This window comes from Triticum dicoccoides, chromosome 6A, assembly GCF_002162155.2.
Source record: "Triticum dicoccoides isolate Atlit2015 ecotype Zavitan chromosome 6A, WEW_v2.0, whole genome shotgun sequence".
NCBI classification, from domain to species: Eukaryota; Viridiplantae; Streptophyta; class Magnoliopsida; order Poales; family Poaceae; genus Triticum; species Triticum dicoccoides.
Genome location: NC_041390.1, coordinates 37,206,861 through 37,230,205, shown reverse-complemented (window position 1 = coordinate 37,230,205; position 23,345 = coordinate 37,206,861). Strand labels below are relative to the sequence as shown.

General features: G+C 42.7%; 1 protein-coding gene across 1 annotated transcript; it reads right to left on the bottom strand.

Annotated features, from left to right (window-relative positions):
- Positions 1-1,947: 1,947 nt before the first annotated feature.
- On the bottom strand, positions 1,948-2,425 carry LOC119314417 (histone H4). Its single transcript, XM_037589130.1, has one exon. It carries the CDS (start codon positions 2,360-2,362, stop codon positions 2,051-2,053), a length of 312 nt encoding a protein of 103 aa, XP_037445027.1. The 5' UTR covers positions 2,363-2,425; the 3' UTR covers positions 1,948-2,050.
- Positions 2,426-23,345: the final 20,920 nt, after the last annotated feature.

The window sequence follows — 23,345 nt, the reverse complement described above, 5'->3', positions numbered from 1 at the left end:
TCAAATCTTGGTCAAATCTCTAAAATGGCAACAAATTTACGGAAGAAAAGAAAGGGAACGGAGGAGTTTACCTAGTAGGATGGATTGGAGATCGAATCCACGGATCAAATCTTCAGATCTGAGAGGGATGTGGGGGGGGGGATTCGATGGGGGCGCCGCCGCTGCTCTTTGTCCAGAGAGCGGAGAGGGGGAAGAACTGCCTGGCCGGGCTGGGCCGATGCGCTTTAACTCACTGTGCAGCGCCCAAGAGCTAGGCGCTGCACATTACAAGTGTGGCGCCTAAGTCTGAGGCGCTGCAGTGCTGTCTGTGGGGCCGCAACTGGACCAGGGCTGCCACGCTGGCACGAGGTGCGACGCCCAAGAGAGAGGCGCTGCATAGTAGTGTGTGGCGCCCAGCTGTCAGGCGCCACACAAAAGGGTCAGCAGAGTGAAATTTTTTCGGAACGAGGTCAGTTTGTGATTTGATTTGGACCTCAGGTCAAATATGTGATTTCTGCCTGGGCCGGGGGTAGCTATGCGCACTGGAGTTGTGCAGGCTCAAATCGGGAGGAGGGTGGGGGCAAGACCACTATGTTATCCTTGGCGAGGGGGTGGGAAGCTGATATCGATGCGGCTTTGTACATTGGTTCGCGGTGTCACGAAATTCAGGAACCGAGATTGCTATGCGTGTTTCTTAATTGATTTTGGAAATGGCGGACTCAATATGTTGGACCACCGGGAGTTTGATAGGTTGGTGAAGAGGGGAGGCGTCGGTGATCCCCTCTAGTTTCAGGCTCTACAAGGAGATGCACGTCCCTGACTTTCATATGTGCATCCTAAATGGCGGATGTGAAAGATAAAATCAATTTCTGCACGCAACGCGTGCAACCTTATGTAAATATTGGAACTTTTTGGCGGTTACCCTGGATGTAGCGATGAACTTCCGAGGCAAATTTCTGCAATTTATGTTTGGCTTCTGAAGTTGCATATGACCACGGACGAAGATGACCCAAAAATCAAAGTTGTTCGTTTCGAAATGAACAACTTCCATGTTATAACCTTTTTCATTTGAGACCATTTTAGTTACGTTTTTTGCCATGTCAAAATTTGGTGCCAAAAGAGGCAAACCCATAACACCATTTTTTTTCCTTGGCTATGATTTATGTATTCTTGTTCGGGCCATAATAACCAAATTGTTTGCCTTATTTTCATAGTTTTTTTATTGCCTAGAAATAATAGAGATGCTTTATTTCTTAAGAGGTAGAGCCATATCCAAAACAATGTTAGTTTCACTTTAATTCAGCCTATCCTTGCCTGCATCAAATCTATGTTGCTTTTTTTCCTTTGCGAGGAGGTGGAAAAGTTCATTTGTTAAGATAACTCATGAAAGGATTGAAATTCAAATGTTAGCCAACCGATGGAAACCTTGGGCACTCACCATCAAAGAGGAGAAAACCGGAGAAAAACATGGCCCGGTAGCAAAATAGCAGTTGACAAAGTACTAGCACAAGATGATTGTAAGATGTTTTTTGCCTTCTCACGTCAGTACAAGTTAGCCAGCTTTTATGCTGAGCAATGGTCAATTCTATAACCATTTGACTGGACTAAAATTCTGCCATCCTGCAGAGTTTTAGAACACAGATGAGTATGAATGATGAAAGAAAAACACTTACATTCAGAGAATGTTTCTGCACAACCCAAAATTGTCACTGACAACAAAAAATCAAAACGTGGTATGAAGTTTGAGACCGAAATTTTTTGGAGCCCATTCAGCAAAAGATCAAAACGAACTGAAAGAGCCATCATTGATGTTCTTGCCGAGAAAGTTCAGAATGTACAGGAAAAAGCCAAGGGGTAAAGTCGTATGGAGAGATGCAGCACAACTTCCATTGCATTCAGATTCGTTTCTTGCAAGAAGCAACAATCCCATTACATTCAGATCCATCACCTTCCACTAACTACACAGACTGATGGAACAGCAACGCACGAACTCAGAAACGAAACCATAGCACCAGAACAATAGCAGCAGCAGCTGGCAGAGTCGACTCGATGGAGCAGCAGCGGGCGCAGGTCAGCCGCCGAATCCGTAGAGGGTGCGGCCCTGGCGCTTGAGCGCGTAGACGACGTCCATGGCGGTGACGGTCTTGCGGCGGGCGTGCTCGGTGTAGGTGACGGCGTCGCGGATGACGTTCTCCAGGAAGATCTTGAGCACGCCGCGGGTCTCCTCGTAGATCAGCCCCGAGATGCGCTTCACGCCGCCCCGCCGCGCCAGACGACGGATGGCCGGCTTGGTGATGCCCTGGATGTTGTCGCGCAGCACCTTCCGATGACGCTTGGCGCCGCCCTTGCCCAGCCCCTTCCCGCCCTTGCCACGGCCGGACATGGTTGACGGCTTGGAGCTGACTGAGATGGAAACGGAGGAGGAGCGGTGGTGGCGGCGGCTGGTGGGAGGATTGGGATGAATGGAAGGGGGATTTAACAGGGGAGGAGTGTGCGGCCTGCCGTTGGATCAGCACGGGATTGGACGGTCAAGATGGCAATCCGCGAGAGAGGTGGCGCGGATCGGTGACGTGGCTCTCAATTTTCGTTGTGCGTTCAGGCGGGCGGCAGCTCAAATTTTCGATGTTGCCGGTTCCAAGAGTGCTTCGTGCGTTCGTTCATCATCCGTTCGAAGCTTGAGTAGCACGGATGAAATTACATGTAGCACGATCACATATACTATATGTGCTCCATTCGGTGAAAGATCATGATCATTATAGCAACTCCAACGGGCCGATCCAAACGGACAGCGTATTTGTCCGTTTTGTGTTCGTTTGGGTCGGCCGCCCGCCCGGCGTCCGTCCAGTTTTACATTTGGGACGGCAGTGCGCCCAACGCGCTGAATCATTTCATATCCGCATTCAACTTTTAAATAAAAAAGGCCCGCGGCTGATCATGCCAGCGGGCATGTCTCATGCCGGCACCATGCCAGCGCCGACATACAATGCCGGTTTCAGAAAATATCACCATAGTTCATGCTGGCGCACTCGTCAGCCGGCCGGCACACATGCCAGCACACAAAAAAGGGTGGGACTTGAGTTCGACCACGCCATCGCGGCTCCCGTGGTGCCGGCATACAAAAAAGATGGCCCTCGCTGTCATAGATCACTCGTCGTCGAACTTGAGCATGTCGGCCTGCATCTTCTCGAACCACGGCCTCTTCCTTGGCGACACGGTGTTGAGATCCACCGTCATGATCTCCACCCCGGTCATCATGCTCGCGAGAGCCACTTCTTTCGCCTTGGTCTTGGCGTTGGCGGCCTCGATCTCTAGCATCTTGGCTTGCTTCTCCGCCTCGAGCTCGAACATCTTTGCTTGCTTCTCGGCGTCAAGATCAAGCCTCCTCCTTTGGATCTCCATGAAAGCATCCATTTGCTCCGCCTTGAAACGTCGGCGCTCCTCCTCCCTTGAGTCCTTCTTATTCATCATGCTGCCCACGTTTGCGACAAGGCATTGGTGGCCGCATCTCGCTTGTCCTCCTTCTTGGAGTTGGTCTTCCCCTGCGGCCGTGCCGGCTCGCCCTCCCCAACATCCTCCACGGCTTTCTTCCCCCCACATGCCTTGAGTGCGGCATATTGCGCCTTGAACTTCTCCTCGTCTTTGATGACCCGATAACAACGGGAGAGGTTGAAGCACTTGCCATTCTGTTGAACCTTGAATGCCTCCAAAGCTTGAAATGCCTACAAAATGTTTCCATGCAAGCATATGGGCAAGTGATATGCAAATGAACATGTAAAGGATGATCTTGATGACACAAAAAAGGGCGGCTTGCATGCTATCATACCATGTCTTGCATGCCGATGCCACTCACGGGGAGGGCCTTGACGCTCTCTAAGGGTGGCGCAAAACTTGTTGCACTCTTGTTGGGTCACCCTCCACCGCTTGGAAATGGAGACCCACCCGCGCGTGCTCACAAATTGGTAAGGTGGAAACTTCTTGCGCTCATGAAACTCTCGGTGCACACGAGCCCAAAAGGTTGAATGCTTTTGCTCGGCGCCCGTCTTTGGGTCTTGTCCAATGTCTCGCCAACACTCGCAAAGAAGCTTGTCCTCATAACAACATACGTTGTTCCCTTTGTCATCGGTGTGCTACTTGCCCGAGATTCGATCATCGGTATCTCAATACCTAGTTCAATCTCGTTACCGGCAAGTCCCTTTACTCGTTTCGTAATGCAACATTCCGTAACTAACTCATCAGTCACATTGCTTGCAAGGCTTATAGTGATGCGCATTACCGAGAGGGCCCAGAGATACCTCTCCGACAATCGGAGTGACAAATCCTAATCTCTATCTATGGCAACTCAACGAACACCATCGGAGACACCTGTAGAGCACCTTTATAATCACCCAGTTACATTGTGACGTTTGGTAACACACAAAGTGTTCCTCCGACATTCGGGAGTTGCATGATCTCATAGTCATAGGAACATGTATAAGTTACGGAGAAAGCAATAACAACAAACCAAACGGTCATCGTGCTAAGCTAACGGTTGGGTCAAGTCAATCATATAATTCTCTAATGATGTGATCTCGTTAATCAAATGATAACTCATGTCTATGGTTAGGAAACATAACCACCATTGAATCAATGAGCTAGTTAAGTAGAGGCATACTAGTGACATTATGTTTGTCTATGTATTCACACATGTACTAAGTTCCGGTTAATAAAATTATAACATGAATAATAAACATTTATCATGATATAAGGAAATATAAATAACAAATTTATTATTGCCTCTAGGACTTATTTCATTCAGTCTCCCACTTGCAATAGAGTCAATAATCTAGTTCACATCGTCATGTGATTTAACACCAATAGTTCACATCTCCATGTGACTAACACCCAAAGGGTTTACTAGAGTCAATAATCTAGTTCACATCGCTACGTGATTAACACCCAAAGAGCGATCATGTTTTGCTTGTGAGAGAAATTTAGTCAACGGGTCTGCCACATTCAGAGTCGTATGTATTTTGCAAATTTTCTATGTCTACAATGCTTTGCATGGAGCTACTCTAGCTAATTGCTCCCACTTTCGATATGTATCTAGATCGAGACTTAGAGTCATCCAGATCGGTGTCAAAGCTTGCATCAACGTAACTCTTTATGACGAACTCTTTGTCACCTCCATAACCGAGAAACATTTCCTTATTCCACTAAGGATTTTTTTTGACCGTTGTCCAGTGATCCACTCTTAGATCACTATTGTACCCTCTTGCCAAACTTATGGTGAGGTACACAATAGGTCTGGTACACAGCATAGCATACTTTATAGAACCTATGACTGAGGCATATGGAATGACTTTTCATTCTCTTTCTATTTTCTGCCGTGGTCGGGTTTTGAGTCTTTACTCAACTTCACACCTTGCAACACATGCAAGAACTCCTTCTTTGACTTTTCCATTTTGACCTACTTCACAATCTTGTCAAGGTATGTACTCATTGAAAATATATCAAGCATCTTGATCTATCTCTATAGATCTTGATGCTCAATATGTAAGTAGCTTCATCGAGGTCTTTCTTTGAAAAACTCTTTTTTCAAACACTCCTTTATGCTTTCCAGAAAATTCTACATTATTTCCGATCAACAATATGTCATTCACATATACTTATCAGAAATGATGTAGTGCCCCCACTCACTTTCTTGTAAATACAGGCTTCACCGCAAGTCTGTATAAAATCATATGCTTTGATCACTTTATCAAAGTATATATTCCAACTCCGAGATGCTTGCACCAGTCCATAGATGGATCGCTGGAGCTTGCACACTTTGTTAGCACCTTTGGGATTGACAAAACCTTCTTGTTGCATCATATACAACTCTTCTTTAAGAAATCCATTAAGGAATGCAGTTTTGACATCCATTTGCCAGATTTCATAAAATGTGGCAATTTCTAACATGATTCGGACAGACTTAAGCATCGCTACGAGTGAGAAAATATCTTCGTAGTCAACATCTTGAACTTGTCGAAAACCTTTTGCGACAATTCGCGCTTTGTAGATAGTAACACTACTATCAGTGTCCGTCTTCCTCTTGAAAATCCATTTATTCTTAATGGCTCACCGATCAACGGGCAAGTCAATCAAACTCCATACTTTGTTCTAATACATGGATCTCATCTCAGATTTCATGGCTTCAAGCCATTTCGTGGAATCTGGGCTCATCATCGCTTCCTCGTAGTTCGTAGGTTCGTCATGGTCAAGTAACATGACCTCCAGAACAGGATTACCGTACTACTCTGGTGCGGAATGTATTCTGGTTGACCTACGAGGTTTGGTAGTAACTTGATCTGAAGTTTCATGCTCACCATCATTAACTTCCTCACTAATTGGTGTAGGAATCACTAGAACTGATTTCTCTGATGAACTATTTTCCAATTCGGGAGAAGGTACAATTACCTCATCAAGTTTTACATTCCTCCCAATCACTTCTTTCGAGAGAAACTTCTTCTCTAGAAAGGATCCATTCTTAGCAACGAATATCTTGGCTTCGGATCTGTGATATAAGGTGTACCCAACAGTTTCCTTTGGGTATCCTATGAAGACACATTTCTTCGATTTGGTTCGAACTTATCAGGTTGAAACTTTTTCACATAAGCATCATAGCCCCAAACTTTAAGAAACGACGACTTAGGTTTCTTGCTAAACCACAGTTCATATGGTGTCGTCTCAAAGGATTTAGATGGTGCCCTGTTTAACGTGAATGCAGCTGTATCTAATGCATAACCCCAAAACGATAGTGATAAATCGCTAAGAGACATCATAGATCGCACCATATATAATAAAGTACGGTTATGACGTTCGGACACACCATTACGTTGTGGTGTTCTAGGTGGCGTGAGTTGCGAAACTATTCCGCATTGTTTCAAATGAAGACCAAACTCGTAACTCAAATATTCTCCTCCACGATCAGATCGCAGAAACTTTATTTTCTTGTTACGATGATTTTCCACTTCACTCTGAAATTCTTTGAACTTTTCAAATGTTTCAGACTTATGTTTCATCAAGTAGATATACTCATATCTTCTCAAATCATCTGTGAAGATCAGAAAATAACGATACCCGCCGCAAGCCTCAACACTCATCGGATTGCATACATCAGTATGTATTATTCTCAATAAGTCAGTTCTTGCTCCATTGTTCCGGAGAACGGAGTTTTAGTCATCTTGCCCACGAGGCATGGTTCTCAAGCATCATATGATTCATAATCAAGTGATTCCAAAAGCCCATCTGCATGGAGTTTCTTCATGCACTTTACACCAATATGACCTAAACAGCAGTGCCACATATAAGTTGCACTATCATTATTAACTTTGCATCTTTTGGCTTCAATATTATGAATATGTGTATTACTACAATCGAGATTCAATAAACCATTCATTTTAAATGTATGACCATAGAAGGTTTTATTCATGTAACAGAACAACAATTATTCTTTGACTTAAATGAATAACCGTATTGCAATAAACATGATCCAATCATATTATGCTCAACGGAAACACCAAATAACATTTATTTAGGTTCAACACTAATCCCGAAGGTAGAGGGAGTATGCGATGGTGATCTTATCAACCATGGAATCTCTTCCAACACACACCGTCACTTTGCCCTCAACTAGTCTCTCTTCATTTTGTAACTCCTGTTTCGAGTTACTAATCTTAGCAACTGAATCGTATCAAATACCTAGGGGTTACTATGAACACTAGTGAAGTACACATCAATAATCTGTATATCAGATATACCTTTGTTCACTTTGCCATCCTTCTTATCCGCCAAGTATTTGGGGTAGTTCTGCTTCCAGTGATCATTTCCTTTGCAGTAGAAGCACTTAGTTTTAGGCTTGGGTCTAGCTTTGGGCTTCTTCATGGGAGTGGAAACTTGCTTGCCATTCTTCTTGAAGTTCCCTTTCTTTCCCTTGCCCTTTTACTTGAAACTAGTGGTCTTGTCAACCATCAACACTTGATACTTTTCTTGATTTCTACCTTCGCCGATTTTAGCATCGCGAAGAGCTCAGGAATCATTTTCGTCATCCCTTACATATTATAGCTTATCACGAAGTTCCAGTAACTTGGCAATAGTGACTAGAGAACTTTGTCAATCACTATCTTATCTGGAATAATAACTCCCACTTGATTCAAGCGATTATAGTACTCAGACATTCTGAGCACATGCTCATTGGTTGAGCTATTCTCCTCCATCTTGTAGGCAAAGTACTTGTCAGAGGTCTCATACCTCTCGACTCGGGCATGAGTTTGAAATACCAATTTCAGCTCTTGGAACATATTATATGCTCCGTGGCATTCAAAACGTCTTTGAAGTCCCGGTTCTAAGCCGTAAAGTATGGCACACTAAACTATCAAGTAGTCATCATACCAAGCTTTGCCAAACGTTCATAACGTCTGCATCTGCTCCTGCAATAGGTCCGTCACCTAGCGGTGCATCAAGGACATAATTCTTCTGTGCAGCAATGAGGATAATCCTCAGATCACTAAGCTAGTCTGCATCATTGCTACTAACATCTTTCAACATAGTTTTCTCTAGGAACATATCATAAATAAAACGGAGAAGCTATATGCGAGCAATTGATCTACAACATAGATATGCAAATACTATCAGGACTAAGTTCATGATAAATTAAAGTTCAATTAATCATATTACTTAAGAACTCCCACTTAGATAGACATCCCTCTAATCATCTAAGTGATCACGTGATCCATATCAACTAAACCATGTCCAATCATCACGTGAGATGGAGTAGCTTTCAATGGTGAACATCGCTATGTTGATCATATCTACTATATGATTCACGCTCGACCTTTCAGTCTCAGTGTTCCGAGGCCATATCTGCCTATGCTAGGCTCGTCAAGTTTAACCCGAGTATTCTATGTGTGCAAAACTGGCTTGCACCCGTTGTATGTGAACGTAGAGCTTATCACACCCGATCATCACGTGGTGTCTCGGCACGACAAACTGTCGCAATGGTGCGTACTCAGGGAGAACACTTATACCTTGAAATTTAGTGAGAGATCATCTTATAATGCTACCGCCATACTAAGCAAAATAAGAACCATAAAAGATAAACATCACATGTAATCAAAATATGTGACATGATATGGCCATCATCATGATCTCCATCGTCACCGGCATGACACCATGATCTTCATCATCTTGATCTTTATCAACGTGTCGTCACATGGTCGTCTCGCCAACTATTGCTTTTACAACTATTGCTATCGCATAATGATAAAGTAAAGCAATTATATGGCGCTTGCATCTTATGCAATAAAGAGACAACCATAAGGCTCCTGCCAGTTGCCGATAACTTTAACAAAACATGATCATCTCATACAATAAAATTTAGCATCATGTCTTGACCATATCACATCACAACATACCCTGCAAAAACAAGTTAGACGTCCTCTACTTTGTTGTTGCAAGTTTTACGTGGCTGCTACAGGCTGAGCAAGAACCGTCCTTACCTACGCATCAAAAACCACAACGCGGTATAGTGATTTTTTTGATCTTCAAAAAGAACCCTGTTCATTGAATCCGATTAAACTAAAGTTGGAGAAACCGACACCCACCAGCCACCTGTGTGCGAAGCACGTCGGTAGAACCAGTCTCGCGTAAGCATACGCGTAATGTCCGTTTGAGCCGCTTCATCTAACAATACCGCTGAATCAAGAATCAACTAGTGACGGCAAGCAATATGTATATACCCACGCCCACAACTCCTTTGTGTTCTACTCGTGCATATAACATCTACGCATAGACCTGGCTCTGAGGCCACTGTTGGGGAACGCAGTAATTTCAAAAATTTCCTACGCACATGCAAGATCATGGTGATGCATAGCAACGAGAGGGAGAGTATTGTCTACGTACCCTCATAGATCGTAAACGGAAGCGTTATGACAACACGGTTGATGCAGTCATATGTCTTCACGATCCGACCGATCCTAGTACCGAAAGTACGACACCTCCGCGATCTACACACGTTCAGCTCGGTGACGTCCCACGAACTCACGATTCAGTAGAGTGTTGAGAGAGAGCTTCGTCAGCATGACGGCGTGATGACGGTGATGATGATGCTACCGGAATAGGGCTTCGCCTAAGCACCGCTACAATAGGACCGAGGTGGATTATAGTGGAGGGGGGCACCGCACACGGCTAAGAGATCAATGATCAACTTGTGTGTCTATGGGGTGCCCCTGGCCACGTATATAAAGGATGGAGGGAGGAGGAGGCCGGCCCTCATAGGCGCGGCCAAAGTGTGGAGTCCTACTAGGACTCCCCGGTCCTAGTAGGATTCCACCTCCTACATGGAATAGGAAAAAGGGAAGGGAGAAGGAGAAGGAAGGAAGGGGGCGCCCCCTTCTCCTAGTCCAATTCGGACCAGTCCATGGGGAAGGGGCGCCGCCACCCATGAGGCCTTTCTCTCCTTTCTCGTATGGCCCATTAAGGCCCAATACGAATTCATGTAACTCTTTGGTACTCCGAAAAATACCCGAATCACTCGGAACCTTTCCGATGTCCGAATATAGCCTTCCAATATATTGATCTTTACGTCTCGGCCATTTCGAGGCTCCTCGTCATGTCCACGATCTCATCCGGGACTGCAAACAAACTTCGGTCATCAAATCACATTACTCATAATACAAATCGTCACAGAATGTTAAGCGTGCGGACCCTACGAGTTCGAGAACTATGTAGAAATGACCGAGACACATCTCTGGTCAATAACCAATAGCAAAACCTGGATGCTCATATTGGCTTCGACATATTCTAGGAAGATCTTTATCGGTCAAACTGCATAACAACATACGTTGTTCCCTTTGTCATCGGTCTGTTACTTGCCTGAGATTCGATCGTCGGTATCTCAATACCTAGTTCAATCTCGTTACCGGCAAGTCTCTTTACTCGTTCCGTAATGCAACATCCCATAACTAACTCATCAGTCACATTGCTTGCAAGGCTTATAGTGATGCGCATTACCGAGAGGGCCTAGAGATACCTCTCCGACAATCGGAGTGATAATCCTAATCTCGATCTATGCCAACTCAACAAACACCATCGGAGACACCTGCAGAGCACCTTTATAATCACCCAGTTATGTTGTGACGTTTGGTAGCACACAAAGTGTTCCTCCGGCATTCGGGAGTTGCATGATCTCATAGTCATAGGAACATGTATAAGTTATGGAGAAAGCAATAGCAACAAACTAAACAATCATCGTGCTAAGCTAACGGTTGGGTCAAGTCAATCACATCATTCTCTAATGATGTGATCTCTTAATCATATGACAACTCATGTCTATGGTTAGGAAACATAACCATCATTGATTCAACGAGCTAGTCAAGTAGAGGCATACTAGTGACATTCTGTTTGTCTATGTATTCACACATGTACTAAGTTTCCGGTTAATACAATTATATCATGAATAATAAACATTTATCATGATATAAGGAAATATAAGTAACAACTTTATTATTGCCTCTAGGGCATATTTCCTTCAGGGACTTCAATGACGTTTTGAACGTCATGGAGCATATGAGATGTTCTAGGAGTTGAAGTTAATATTTCAAGCAAATGCCCGGATTGAGAGATATGAAGTCTCCAATAAGTTCTATAGCTGCAAAATGGAGGAGAATAGTTCTGTCAGTGAGCATATACTCAGAATGTCTGGGTACCACAATCACTTGACTCAACTGGGAGTTAATCTTCCAATTGATAGTGTCATTGACAGAGTTCTTCAATCACTTCCACCAAGCTACAAGAGCTTCGTGATGAACTATAATATGCAAGGGATGGATAAGACGATTCCCGAGCTCTTCGCAATGCTAAAAGCTGCGGAGGTAGAAATCAAGAAGGAGCATCAAGTGTTGATGGTCAACAAGACCACCAGTTTCAAGAAAAAGGGTAAAGGGAAGAAGGGGAACTTCAAAAGGAATGACAAGCAAGTTGCTGCTCAAGTGAAGAAGCCCAAGTCTGGACCTAAGCCTGAGACTGAGTGCTTCTACTGCAAAGGGACTGGTCACTGGAAGCGGAACTGCCTCAAGTATTTGACAGAGAAGAAGGATGGCAAAGTGAAAGGTATATTTGATATACATGTTATTGATGTGTACATTACTAATGCTCGCGGTAGCGCCTGAGTATTTGATACTGGTTCTGTTGCTAATATTTGCAACTCAAAATAGGGGCTACGGATTAAGCGAATATTGTCTAAGGACGAGGTGACGATGTGCGTGGGAAATGGTTCCAAAGTCGATGTGATCGCCATCAACACGCTACCTCTACATCTACCTTCGGTATTAGTTTTAGACCTGGATAATTGTTATTTGGTGCCAGCGTTGAGCATGAACATTATATTTGGATCTTGTTTGATGCAAGACAATTATTCATTTAAATAAGAGAATAATGGGTGTTCTATTTATATGAATAATATCTTTTATGGTCATGCACCTTTGATGAGTGGTCTATTTTTACTAAATCTTGATAGTAGTGATACACATTTTCATAGTATTGAAGCCAAAAGATATAAGTTTAATAATAATAGTGGCACTGCCATTTAGGTCATATTGGTGTAAAGCACATGAAGAAACTCCATGCTGATGGGCTTTTGGAATCACTTGATGCTTGCGAACCATGCCTAATGGGCAAGATGACTAAAAATCCGTTCTCCGGAACAATGGAGCGAGCAACAGACTTGTTGGAAATAATACATACTGATGTATGCGGTCCGATGAGTGTTGATGCTCGTGGCTGGTATCGTTATTTTTTGACCTTCACAGATGATTTGAGCAGATATGGGTATATCTACTTGATGAAACATAAGTCTGAAACATTTGAAAAGTTCAAAGAATTTCAGAGTGAAGTGGAAAATTATCGTAACAAGAAAATAAAGTTTCTGCGATCTGATCGTGGAGGAGAATATTTGAGTTACGAGTTTGATCTTCATTTGAAACAATGCGAAATAGTTCCACAACTCACACCACCTAGAACACCACAGCGTAATGGTGTGTCCGAACATCGTAATCGTACTTTATTAGATATAGTCGATCTATGATGTCTATTACCGATTTACCGCTATCGTTTTGGGGTTATGCTTTAGAGACGGCTGCATTCACGTTAAATAGGGCACCATCGAAATCCGTTGAGATGACACCTTATGAACTGTGGTTTGGAAAGAAACCCAAGTTGTCATTTCTTAAAGTTTGGGGCTGCGATGCTTATGTGAAAAAGCTTCAACTGATAAGCTCGAACCCAAATCGGAGAAATGTGTCTTCATAGGATACCCAAAGGAGACTGTTGGGTACACCTTCTATCACAGATCCGAAGGCAAGATATTTGTTACTAAGAATGGATCCTTTCTAGAGAAGGAGTTTCTCTCAAAAGAAGTGAGTGGGAGGAAAGTAGAACTTGATGAAGTAATTGTACCTGCTCCCTTATTGGAAAGTAGTTCATCACAGAATCAGTTCCAGTGATTCCTACACCAATTAGTGAGGAAGCTAATGATGATGATCATGAACCTTCTGATCAAGTTACTACCGAACATCGTAGGTCAACTAGAGTAAGATCCGCACCAGAGTGGTACGGTAATCCTGTTCTGGAAGTCATGTTACTTGACCATGCCGAACCTATGAACTATGAGGAAGCGATGATGAGCCCAGATTCCGCAAAATGGCCTGAGGACATGAAATCTGAGATGGGATCCATGTATGAGAACCAAGTGTGGACTTTGGTTGACTTGCCCGATGATCGGCAAGCCATAGAGAATAAATGGATCTTCAAGAAGAAGATTGACGCTGATGGTAATGTTACTATCTACAAAGCTCGACTTGTTGCAAAAGGTTTTCGACAAGTTCAAGGAGTTGACTATGATGAGACCTTCTCACCCGTAGAGATGCTTAAGTCCGTCCGAATCATGTTAGCAATTGCCGCATTTTATGATTATGAAATCTGACAAATGGATGTCAAAACTGCATTCCTTAATGGATATCTTAAAGAAGAATTGTATATGATGCAACCAAAAGGTTTTGTCGATCCAAAAGGTGCCAACAAAGTGTGCAAGATCAGCGATCCATTTATGGACTGGTGCAAGCCTCTCGGAGTTGGAATAGACTCTTTGATAGTGTGATCAAAGCATATGGTTTTATACAGACTTTTGGAGAAGCCTGTATTTACAAGAAAGTGAGTGGGAGCTTTGTAGCATTTATGATATTATATGTGGATGACACATTGTTGATTGGAAATGATACTGAATTTCTGAATAGCATAAAAGGATACTTGAATAAGAATTTTTCAATGAAAGACCTTGGTTTATATATTGGGCATCAAGATCCATAGAGATAGATCAAGACGCTTAATTGGACTTTCACAAAGCACATACCTTGATAAAGTTTTGAAGAAGTTCAAAATGGATCAAGCAAAGAAAGTGTTCTTTCCTATGTTACAAGGTGTGAAGTTGAGTCAGACTCAATGCTCGACCAATGCAGAAGATAGAGAGAAAATGAAAGTCATCCCCTATGCATCAGCCATAGGTTCTATCATGTATGCAATGTTGTGTACTAGACCTGATGTGTGCCTTGTTATTAGTTTAGCAGGGAGGTACCAAAGTAATCCAGGAGTGGATCACTGGACAACAGTCAAGAACATCCTGAAATACCTGAAAAGGACTAAGGATATGTTTCTCGTTTATGGAGGTGACAAAGAGCTCGTCGTAAACGGTTACGTCGATGCAAGCTTTGACACTGATCTAGACGACTCTAAGTCACAAACTGGATACGTATTTTTATTGAATGGTGGAGCTGTCAGTTGGTGCAGTTCTATGCAAAGCGTCATGGTGGGATCTACGTGTGAAGCGGAATACATAGCTGCTTCGGAAGCAGCAAAGGAAGGAGTCTGGATGAAGGAGTTCATATCTGATCTAGGTGTCATACCTAGTGCATCGGGTCCAATGAAAATCTTTTGTGACAATACCGGTGCAATTGCCTTGGCAAAGGAATCCAGATTTCACAAGAGAACCAAGCACATCAAGAGATGCTTCAATTCCATCCGCGGTCAAGTCAAGGAGGGAGAGTAGAGATTTGCAAGATACATACATATCTGAATGTTGTAGACCCATTGACTAAGCCTCTCTCACGAGCAAAACATGATGAGCACCAAGACTCCATGGGTGTTAGAATCGATTATTGACTCTAGTGCAAGTGGGAGACTGAAGGAAATATGCCCTAGAGGCAATAATAAAGTTGTTATTTATATTTCCTTATATCATGATAAATTTTTATTATTCATGCTAGAATTGTATTAACCGGAAACTTAGTACATGTGTGAATACATAGACAAACAGAGTGTCACTAGTATGCCTCTACTTGACTAGCTCGTTAATCAAAGATGGTTAAGTTTCCTAGCCATGGACAAGAGTCGTCATTTGATGAACGAGATCACATCATTAGAGAATGATGTGATTGACTTGACCCATCCGTTAGCTTAGCACTATGATCGTTTACTTTATTGCTATTGCTTTCTTCATAACGTATACATGTTCCTATGACTATGAGATTATGCAACTCCCGAATACCGGAGGAACACTTAGTGTGGTATCAAACGTCAGAATGTAACTGAGTGATTATAAAGATGCTCTACAGGTGTCTCCAATGGTGTTTGTTTAGTTGGCATAGATCGAGATTAGGATTTGTCACTCCGATTGTCGGAGAGGTATCTCTGGGCCCTCTTGGTAATGCACATCACTATAAGCCTTGCAAGCAATGTGACTAATGAGTTAGTTGCGGGATGATGCATTACGGAACGAGTAAAGAGACCTGCCGTTAACGAGATTGAACTTGGTATTGAGATACCGACGATCGAATCTCGGGCAAGTTACATACCGATGACAAAGGGAACAACGTATGTTGTTATGTGGTTTGACCAATAAAGATCTTCGTAGAATATGTAGGAACCAATATGAGTATCTAGGTCCCGCAATTGGTTATTGACCGGAAGTGAGTCTCGGTCATGTCTACATAGTTCTCGAACCCGAGGGTCCGCACGCTTAACATTCAATGACGATCGGTATTACGAGTTTATGTGTTTTGATGTACCGAAGGTAGTTCAGAGTCCCGGATATGACCACGGACATGATGAGGAGTCTCCAAATGGTTGAGACATACAAATCTATATATTGGAAGGCTATGTTTGGACATTGGAATGGTTCCGGATGAGTTCGGGCATTTACCGGAGTACCGGGGGGTTACCGGAACCCCCCGGGGAGTCAATGGGCCTTATTAGTCCTCAGTGGGAGAGAGGAGGAGGCGGCCAGGTGGAGGGCGCCCCCCAAGCCCAATCCGAATTGGGTGGGGGGCTACCCCCCTTTCTTTCCCTCTCTCTCCCTCTTCCTTCTTCTCGTACTCCAACTAGGGAAAGGGGGGAAACCTACTCCTACTGGGAGTAGGACTCCCCCTTGGGCGCGCCATAGAGAGGGCCGACCCTCCCCTCCTCCCCTCCTTTATATACGGGGGAGGGGGGCACCCCATAGACACACAAGTTGACAGTTGTCTTAGCTATGTGCGGTGCCCCCTCCATAGATTTCCACCTCGGTCATATCGTTGTAGTGCTTAGGCGAAGCCCTGCGCCGGTAACTTCATCACGCCATCGTGCTGACGAAACTCTCCCTCGGCCTCAGTTGGATCAAGAGTACCACTAGTAGAAAACATGGCTTTGGTTGGAGCCTTCCAAGCCCATTAGTCCCGGTTCAGTCAAGAACCGGGACCCATGGGGGGCATACGTCCTTGTTTGTGCGCCCAGGGGCCCGGCCGGGCCTCGGGAGGCATTTGTCCTGGTTCATGTGGACCCATTTGTCCCGGTTCTATCCACGAACCGGGACCAATGGGCCTCACTCCTGGCCCACATCCATTGGTCCCGGTTCTTGCCTAGAACCAGGACAGAAGGGGGGCCTTTAGTCCCGGTTCCAGCCACGAACCGGGACCAATGAGGTGGCTATATATACCCCTCGCCCGTGACTAGAGTGATACGTCTCCAACGTATCTATAATTTTTGATTGCTCCATGCCATATTATCTACTATTTTGAACATTATTGGGCTTTATTATCCACTTTTATGTTATTTTTGGGACTAACCTATTAACCGGAGGCCCAGCCCAGAATTGTTGTTTTTTACCTGTTTTAGGGTTTCGAAGAAAAGGAATATCAAACGGAGTCCAAACGGAATGAAACCTTCGGGAACGTGATTTTCTCACCGAATACAACTCAGGAGACTTGGACCCTACGTCAAGCCAATTAACATGAGGCCACGAGGTAGGGGGCGCGCCTGCCCCCCCAGGCGCGCCCTCCACCCTCGTGGGCCCCCTGTTGCTCCACCGATGTACTTCTTCATCCTATATGTATATCCACATACCCCCAAATGATCAGATACGGAGCCAAACACCTAATTCCACCACCGCAACTTTCTGTATCCACGAGATCCCATCTTGGGGCCTGTTCCGGAGCTCCACCGGAGGGGGCATCGATCACGGAGGGCTTCTACATCATCATCCAAGCCCTTTCGATGAAGTGTGAGTAGTTTACTTCAGACCTACGGGTCCATAGTTAGTAGCTAGATGGCTTATTCTCTCTTTTTGGATCTCAATACAATGTTCCCCCCTCTCTCGTGGAGATCTATTCGATGTAATCTTCTTTTTGCGGTGTGTTTGTTGAGACCGATGAATTGTGGGTTTATGATCAAGTCTATCTATGAATAATATTTGAATCTTCTCTGAATTCTTTTATGTATGATTGGGCATGTCATCTTGCTTAAGGCGTTACTCAGTTTTAACTTAATACTCTAGATGCATGCTGGATAGCGGTCGATGAGTGGAGTAATAGTAGTAGATGCAGGCAGGAGTCGGTCTACTTGTCTTGGACGTGATGCATATATACATGATCATACCTAGATATTCTCATAACTATGCTCAATTCTGTCAATTGCTCAACAGTAATTTGTTCACCCACTGTAGAATACTTATGCTCTTGAGAGAAGCCACTAGTGAAACCTATGGCCCCCGGGTCTCTTCCTCATCATATCAATCTCCATCACTTTATTATTGCCTTGCTTTTTTACTTTGCCTTTTACTTTTCTCTTTGCATCTCTATACCAAAAATACCAAAAATATTATTTATCATCTCTATCAGATCTCACTTTCGTAAGTGACCGTGAAGGGATTGACAACCCCTAAGCGCGTTGGTTGCATTGAGCTATTGTCTTTGTGTAGGTACGAGGGACTCATGCGTAGCCTCCTACTGGATTGATACCTTGGTTCTCAAAAACCGAGGGAAATACTTACGCTACTTTGCTGCATCAAGAGGTAGCAAGAAGGTAGCAAGAAGAATTTCTGGCGTTGTTGCCGGGGAGTCTGTGCAAAAGTCAACATACCAAGTACCCATCACAATCCCTATCTCCCGCATTACATTATTTGCCATTTGCCTCTCGTTTTCCTCTCCCCCACTTCACCCTTGCCGTTTTATTCGCCTTCTCTCTCTATCCTCCCTCTCTTTCTCTATTTGCCTCTTTTTGCCCGTTTGCTTTTTGTTTGCTTGTGTGTTAGTTTGTTTGCTTGTCGTCATGGCTAGTCTCATATCTTCTCCGTTGTCTCCCAAGAATGAAGTTCTAAATTTTAAATAAAGGGAGGGAGAAAATCTAAAAGATGCTTGGTATAGAATTTGCAATGCTCAAAATAGATCTACCAGGAAGCAATCTACTTCAGTTCTTCTCCGCAATTTTTATGTAGGTGCTAGTCCTTGGTATAGATATATCCTTTATACCATTACCGGAGGGAATTTCTTGGGTAGCCATACTTTTGATTCTTATAATGCTATGTTAGATTTATTTGGCTCACCACCTCTTTTGGTTAATGGAACTATGTTAACTTTGGATCATGTTATGCAAAGACTTGAAATTATTGAAAATAAAGTTGATACCATTGAATTAATTGAAAATCTAGATAGAAAGATCCACAATCAAATTACCCAATATGGATCTAGGGTAGGAATGGCTTCGAAAAATATTAAGGAAAAGGAACACATAGTTAATGAGAAAATAAATCTAGATTCCACTAGAATCGATAAACTTGAGGGTATCATTACAAACTTGCGAACCGCCTTTTCTTCCATAAAGAATACTCCAAGTCCTCCTACTAAAATTTCCAAGCTTATGTATGTTCCTAAAAATAAGGGTGAATCATCTAGTAAGGAAACTGCGGATCTTAAATCTATAAGTATTCATCCCAATCTTTTTGCTATCATTAAGGAACCAATTGCTACAAATGAATTTTTCGATCTTGTGCCTAAGAGTTTGATAATCACTAGAAAGAAAGAAATTCCTGAGGGAGATAGATTCCTCATTGAAGAATTGCCTACCAAATATGGCACTACCTAGATCTATCCTTGCTTGTTATGCCTAGCTAGGGGCGTTAAATGATAGCGCTTGTTGGGAGGCAACCCAATTTTATTTTTATTCCTTGCTTTTTTCTCCTGTTTAGTAATAAATAAATTATTTAGACTCTGTTTTGGTTGTGTTTTTTGTGTTTAATTAGTGTTTGTGCCAAGTAGAACCGTTGGGAAGACTTGGGGAAAGTCTTGTTGAACTTGCTGTAAAAAAACAGAAACTTTAGGGATCACGAGAACTGCTGTCATTTTTATTTGGAGAGTGCTATTTAGTTAATTCTTTTTGAAGATGATTAATAGATAAATTCCTCACGTCCACCAATTTATTTTAGAATTTTTGGGGTTCCATATCTTGCGCTAGCTACAGATTACTACAGACTGTTCTGTTTTTGACAGATTCTGTTTTTCGTGTGTTGTTTGCTTATTTTGATGAATCTATGGCTAATAAAATAGTTTATAAACCATATAGAAGTTGGAATACAGTAGGTATAACACCCATATAAATAAAGAATGAGTTAATTACAGTACCTTGAAGTGGTCTTTTGTTTTCTTTCGCTAACGGAGCTCATGAGATTTTCTACTTTAAGTTTTGTGTTGTGAAGTTTTCAAGTTTTGGGTAAAGATTTGATGGATTACGGAACAAGGAGTGGCAAGATCCTAAGATTGGGGATGCCCATGGCACCCCCAAGATAATCTAAGGACACCTAAAAGCCAATGCTTGGGGATGCCCCGGAAGGCATCCCCTCTTTCGTCTACTTCTATCGGTAACTTTACTTGGAGCTATATTTTTATTCACCACATGGTATGTGTTTTGCTTGGAGCGTCTTTTATGATTTGAGTCTTTGCTTGTTAGTCTACCACAATCATCCTTGCTGTACACACCTTTTGAGAGAGATATACATAGTTTGGAATTTGATAGAATACTCTATGTGCTTTACTTATATCTTTTGAGTTATATAATTTTGCTCTAGTGCTTCACTTATATCTTTTAGAGCACGGTGGTGGATTTGTTTTATAGAAACTATTGATCTCTCATGCTTCACTTAGATTATTTTGAGAGTCTTAATAGCCTGGTAATTTTCTTAATAATAATATGCTTGGTATTGAAGATTTGTAAAACTTTCTTTTGAGTGCGTTGAATACTAAGAAAAAAAAATTGATGCTTGATAATTGTTTTGAGATATGAGGATGGTGATATTAGAGTCATGCTACTTGAGTAGTTGTGAATTTGAGAAATGCTTGTGTTAAAGTTTGTGATTCCCGTAGCATGCACGTATGGTGAACCGTTATGTGATGAAGTCGGAGCATGATTTATTTATTGATTGTATTCCTTATGAGTGGCGGTCGGGGACGAGCGATGGTCTTTTCCTACCAATCTATCCCCCTAGGAGCATGCACATAATACTTTGCTTTGATAACTTCTAGATTTTCGCAATAAGTATATGAGTTATTTATGACTAATGTTGATTCCATGGATTATATGCACTTTCCTTCCTTCCACCATTGCTAGCCTCTCTAATACCGCGCACTTTTCGCCGATATCATACACCCACCAAATACCTTCCTCAAAATAGCCACCATACCTACCTATCATGGCATTTCCATAGCCATTCTGAGATATATTGCCATGAAACTTTCCACCGTTCCGTTCATTATGACACGCTCCATCATTGTCATATTGCTAGCATGATCATGTAGTTGACATCGTATTTGTGGCAAAGCCACCGTTCATAATTCTTTCATACATGTCACTCTTGATTCATTGCATATCCCGATACACCGCCGGAGGCATTCATATAGAGTCATATTTTGTTCTAAGTATTGAGTTGTAATTGTTGAGTTGTAAGAAAAATAAAAAGTGTGATGATCATCATTTTTAGAGCATTGTCCCAAGTGAGGAAAGGATGATGGAGACTATGATTCCCCCACAAGTCGGGATGAGACTCCAGACGAAAAATAAAAAAAAGAAAGAAAAAGAGGCCATAAAAAAAGAGAAGGCCAAAAAAATGAGAGAAAAAGAGAGAAGGTACAATGTTACTATCCTTTTGCCACACTTGTGCTTCAAAGTAGCACCATGATCTTCATGATAGAGAGTCTCTCATTCTGTCACTTTCATATACTAGTGGGAATTTTTCATTATAGAACTTGGCTTGTATATTCCAATGATGGGCTTCCTCAAAATGCCCTAGGTCTTCGTGAGCAAGCGAGTTGGATGCACACCCACTTAGTTTCTTTTGTTGAGCTTTCATATACTTATAGCTCTAGTGCATCCGTTGCATGGCAATCCCTACTCACTCACATTGATATCTATTGATGGGCATCTCCATAGCTCGTTGATCTGCCTAGTTGATGTGAGACTATCTTCCCCACTTTTTGTCTTCTCCACAACCACCATTCTATTCCACATATAGTGCTATATCCATGGCTCACGCTCATGTATTGCGTGAAGATCGAAAAAGTTTTGAAAATGTTAAAAGTAGAAACAATTGCTTGGCTTGTCATCGGGGTTGTGCATGACTTAAATACTTTGTGTGGTGAAGATAGAGCATAGCCAGACTATATAATTTTGTAGGGATAGCTTTCTTTGGCCATGTTATTTTGAGAAGACATAATTGCTTTGTTAGTATGCTTGAAGTATTATTATTTTTATGTCAACAAGAACTTTTGTCTTGAATCTTTCAAATCTGAATATTCATACCACAATTAAGAAGATTTACATTGAAATTATGCCAAGTAGCACTCCGCATCAAAAATTCTGTTTTTATCATTTACCTACTCGAGGACGAGCAGGAATTAAGCTTGGGGATGCTTGATATGTCTCCAACGTATCTATAATTTTGATTGCTCCATGCTATATTATCTACTCTTTTGAACATTATTGGGCTTTATTATCCACTTTTATATTATTTTTGGGACTAACCTATTAACCGGAGGCCCAGCCCAGAATTGCTGTTTTTTTTACCTGTTTTAGGGTTTCGAAGAAAAAGAATATCAAACAGAGTCCAAACGGAATGAAACCTTCGGGAACGTGATTTTCTCACCGAATACAACTCAGGAGACTTGGACCCTACGTCAAGCCAATTAACAGGAGGCCACGAGGTAGGGGGGCGTGCCTGCCCCCCCCCCCCAGGCGTGCCCTCCACCCTCGTGGGCCCCTTGTTGCTCCACCGACGTACTTCTTCCTCCTATATATATCCACGTACCCCCAAACGATCAGATACGGAGGCAAAAACCTAATTCCACCGCCGCAACTTTCTGTATCCACGAGATCCCATCTTGGGGCCTGTTCCGGAGCTCCGCCGGAGGGGGCATCGATCACGGAGGACTTCTACATCATCATCCAAGCCCTTCCGATGAAGTGTGAGTAGTTTACTTCAGACCTACGGGTCCATAGTTAGTAGCTAGATGGCTTCTTCTCTCTTTTTGGATCTCAATACAATGTTCTCCCCCTCTCTCGTGGAAATCTATTCGATGTAATCTTCTTTTTGCGGTGTGTTTGTTGAGACCGATGAATTATGGGTTTATGATCAAGTCTATCTATGAATAATATTTGAATCTTCTCTGAATTCTTTTATGTATGATTGGTTATCTTTGCAAGTCTCTTCGAATTATCAGTTTGGTTTGGCCTACTAGATTGGTTTTTCTTGCCATGGGAGAAGTGCTTAGCTTTGGGTTTGATCTTGCGGTGTCCTTTCCCAGTGACAGAAGGGGCAGCAAGGCACGTATTGTATCATTGCCATCGAGGATAACAAGATGGGTTTTTATCATATTGCATGAAACTATCCCTCTACATCATGTCATCTTGCTTAAGGCGTTACTCAGTTTTTAACTTAATACTCTAGATGCATGCTGGATAGCGGTCGATGAGTGGAGTAATAGTAGTAGATGCAGGCAGGA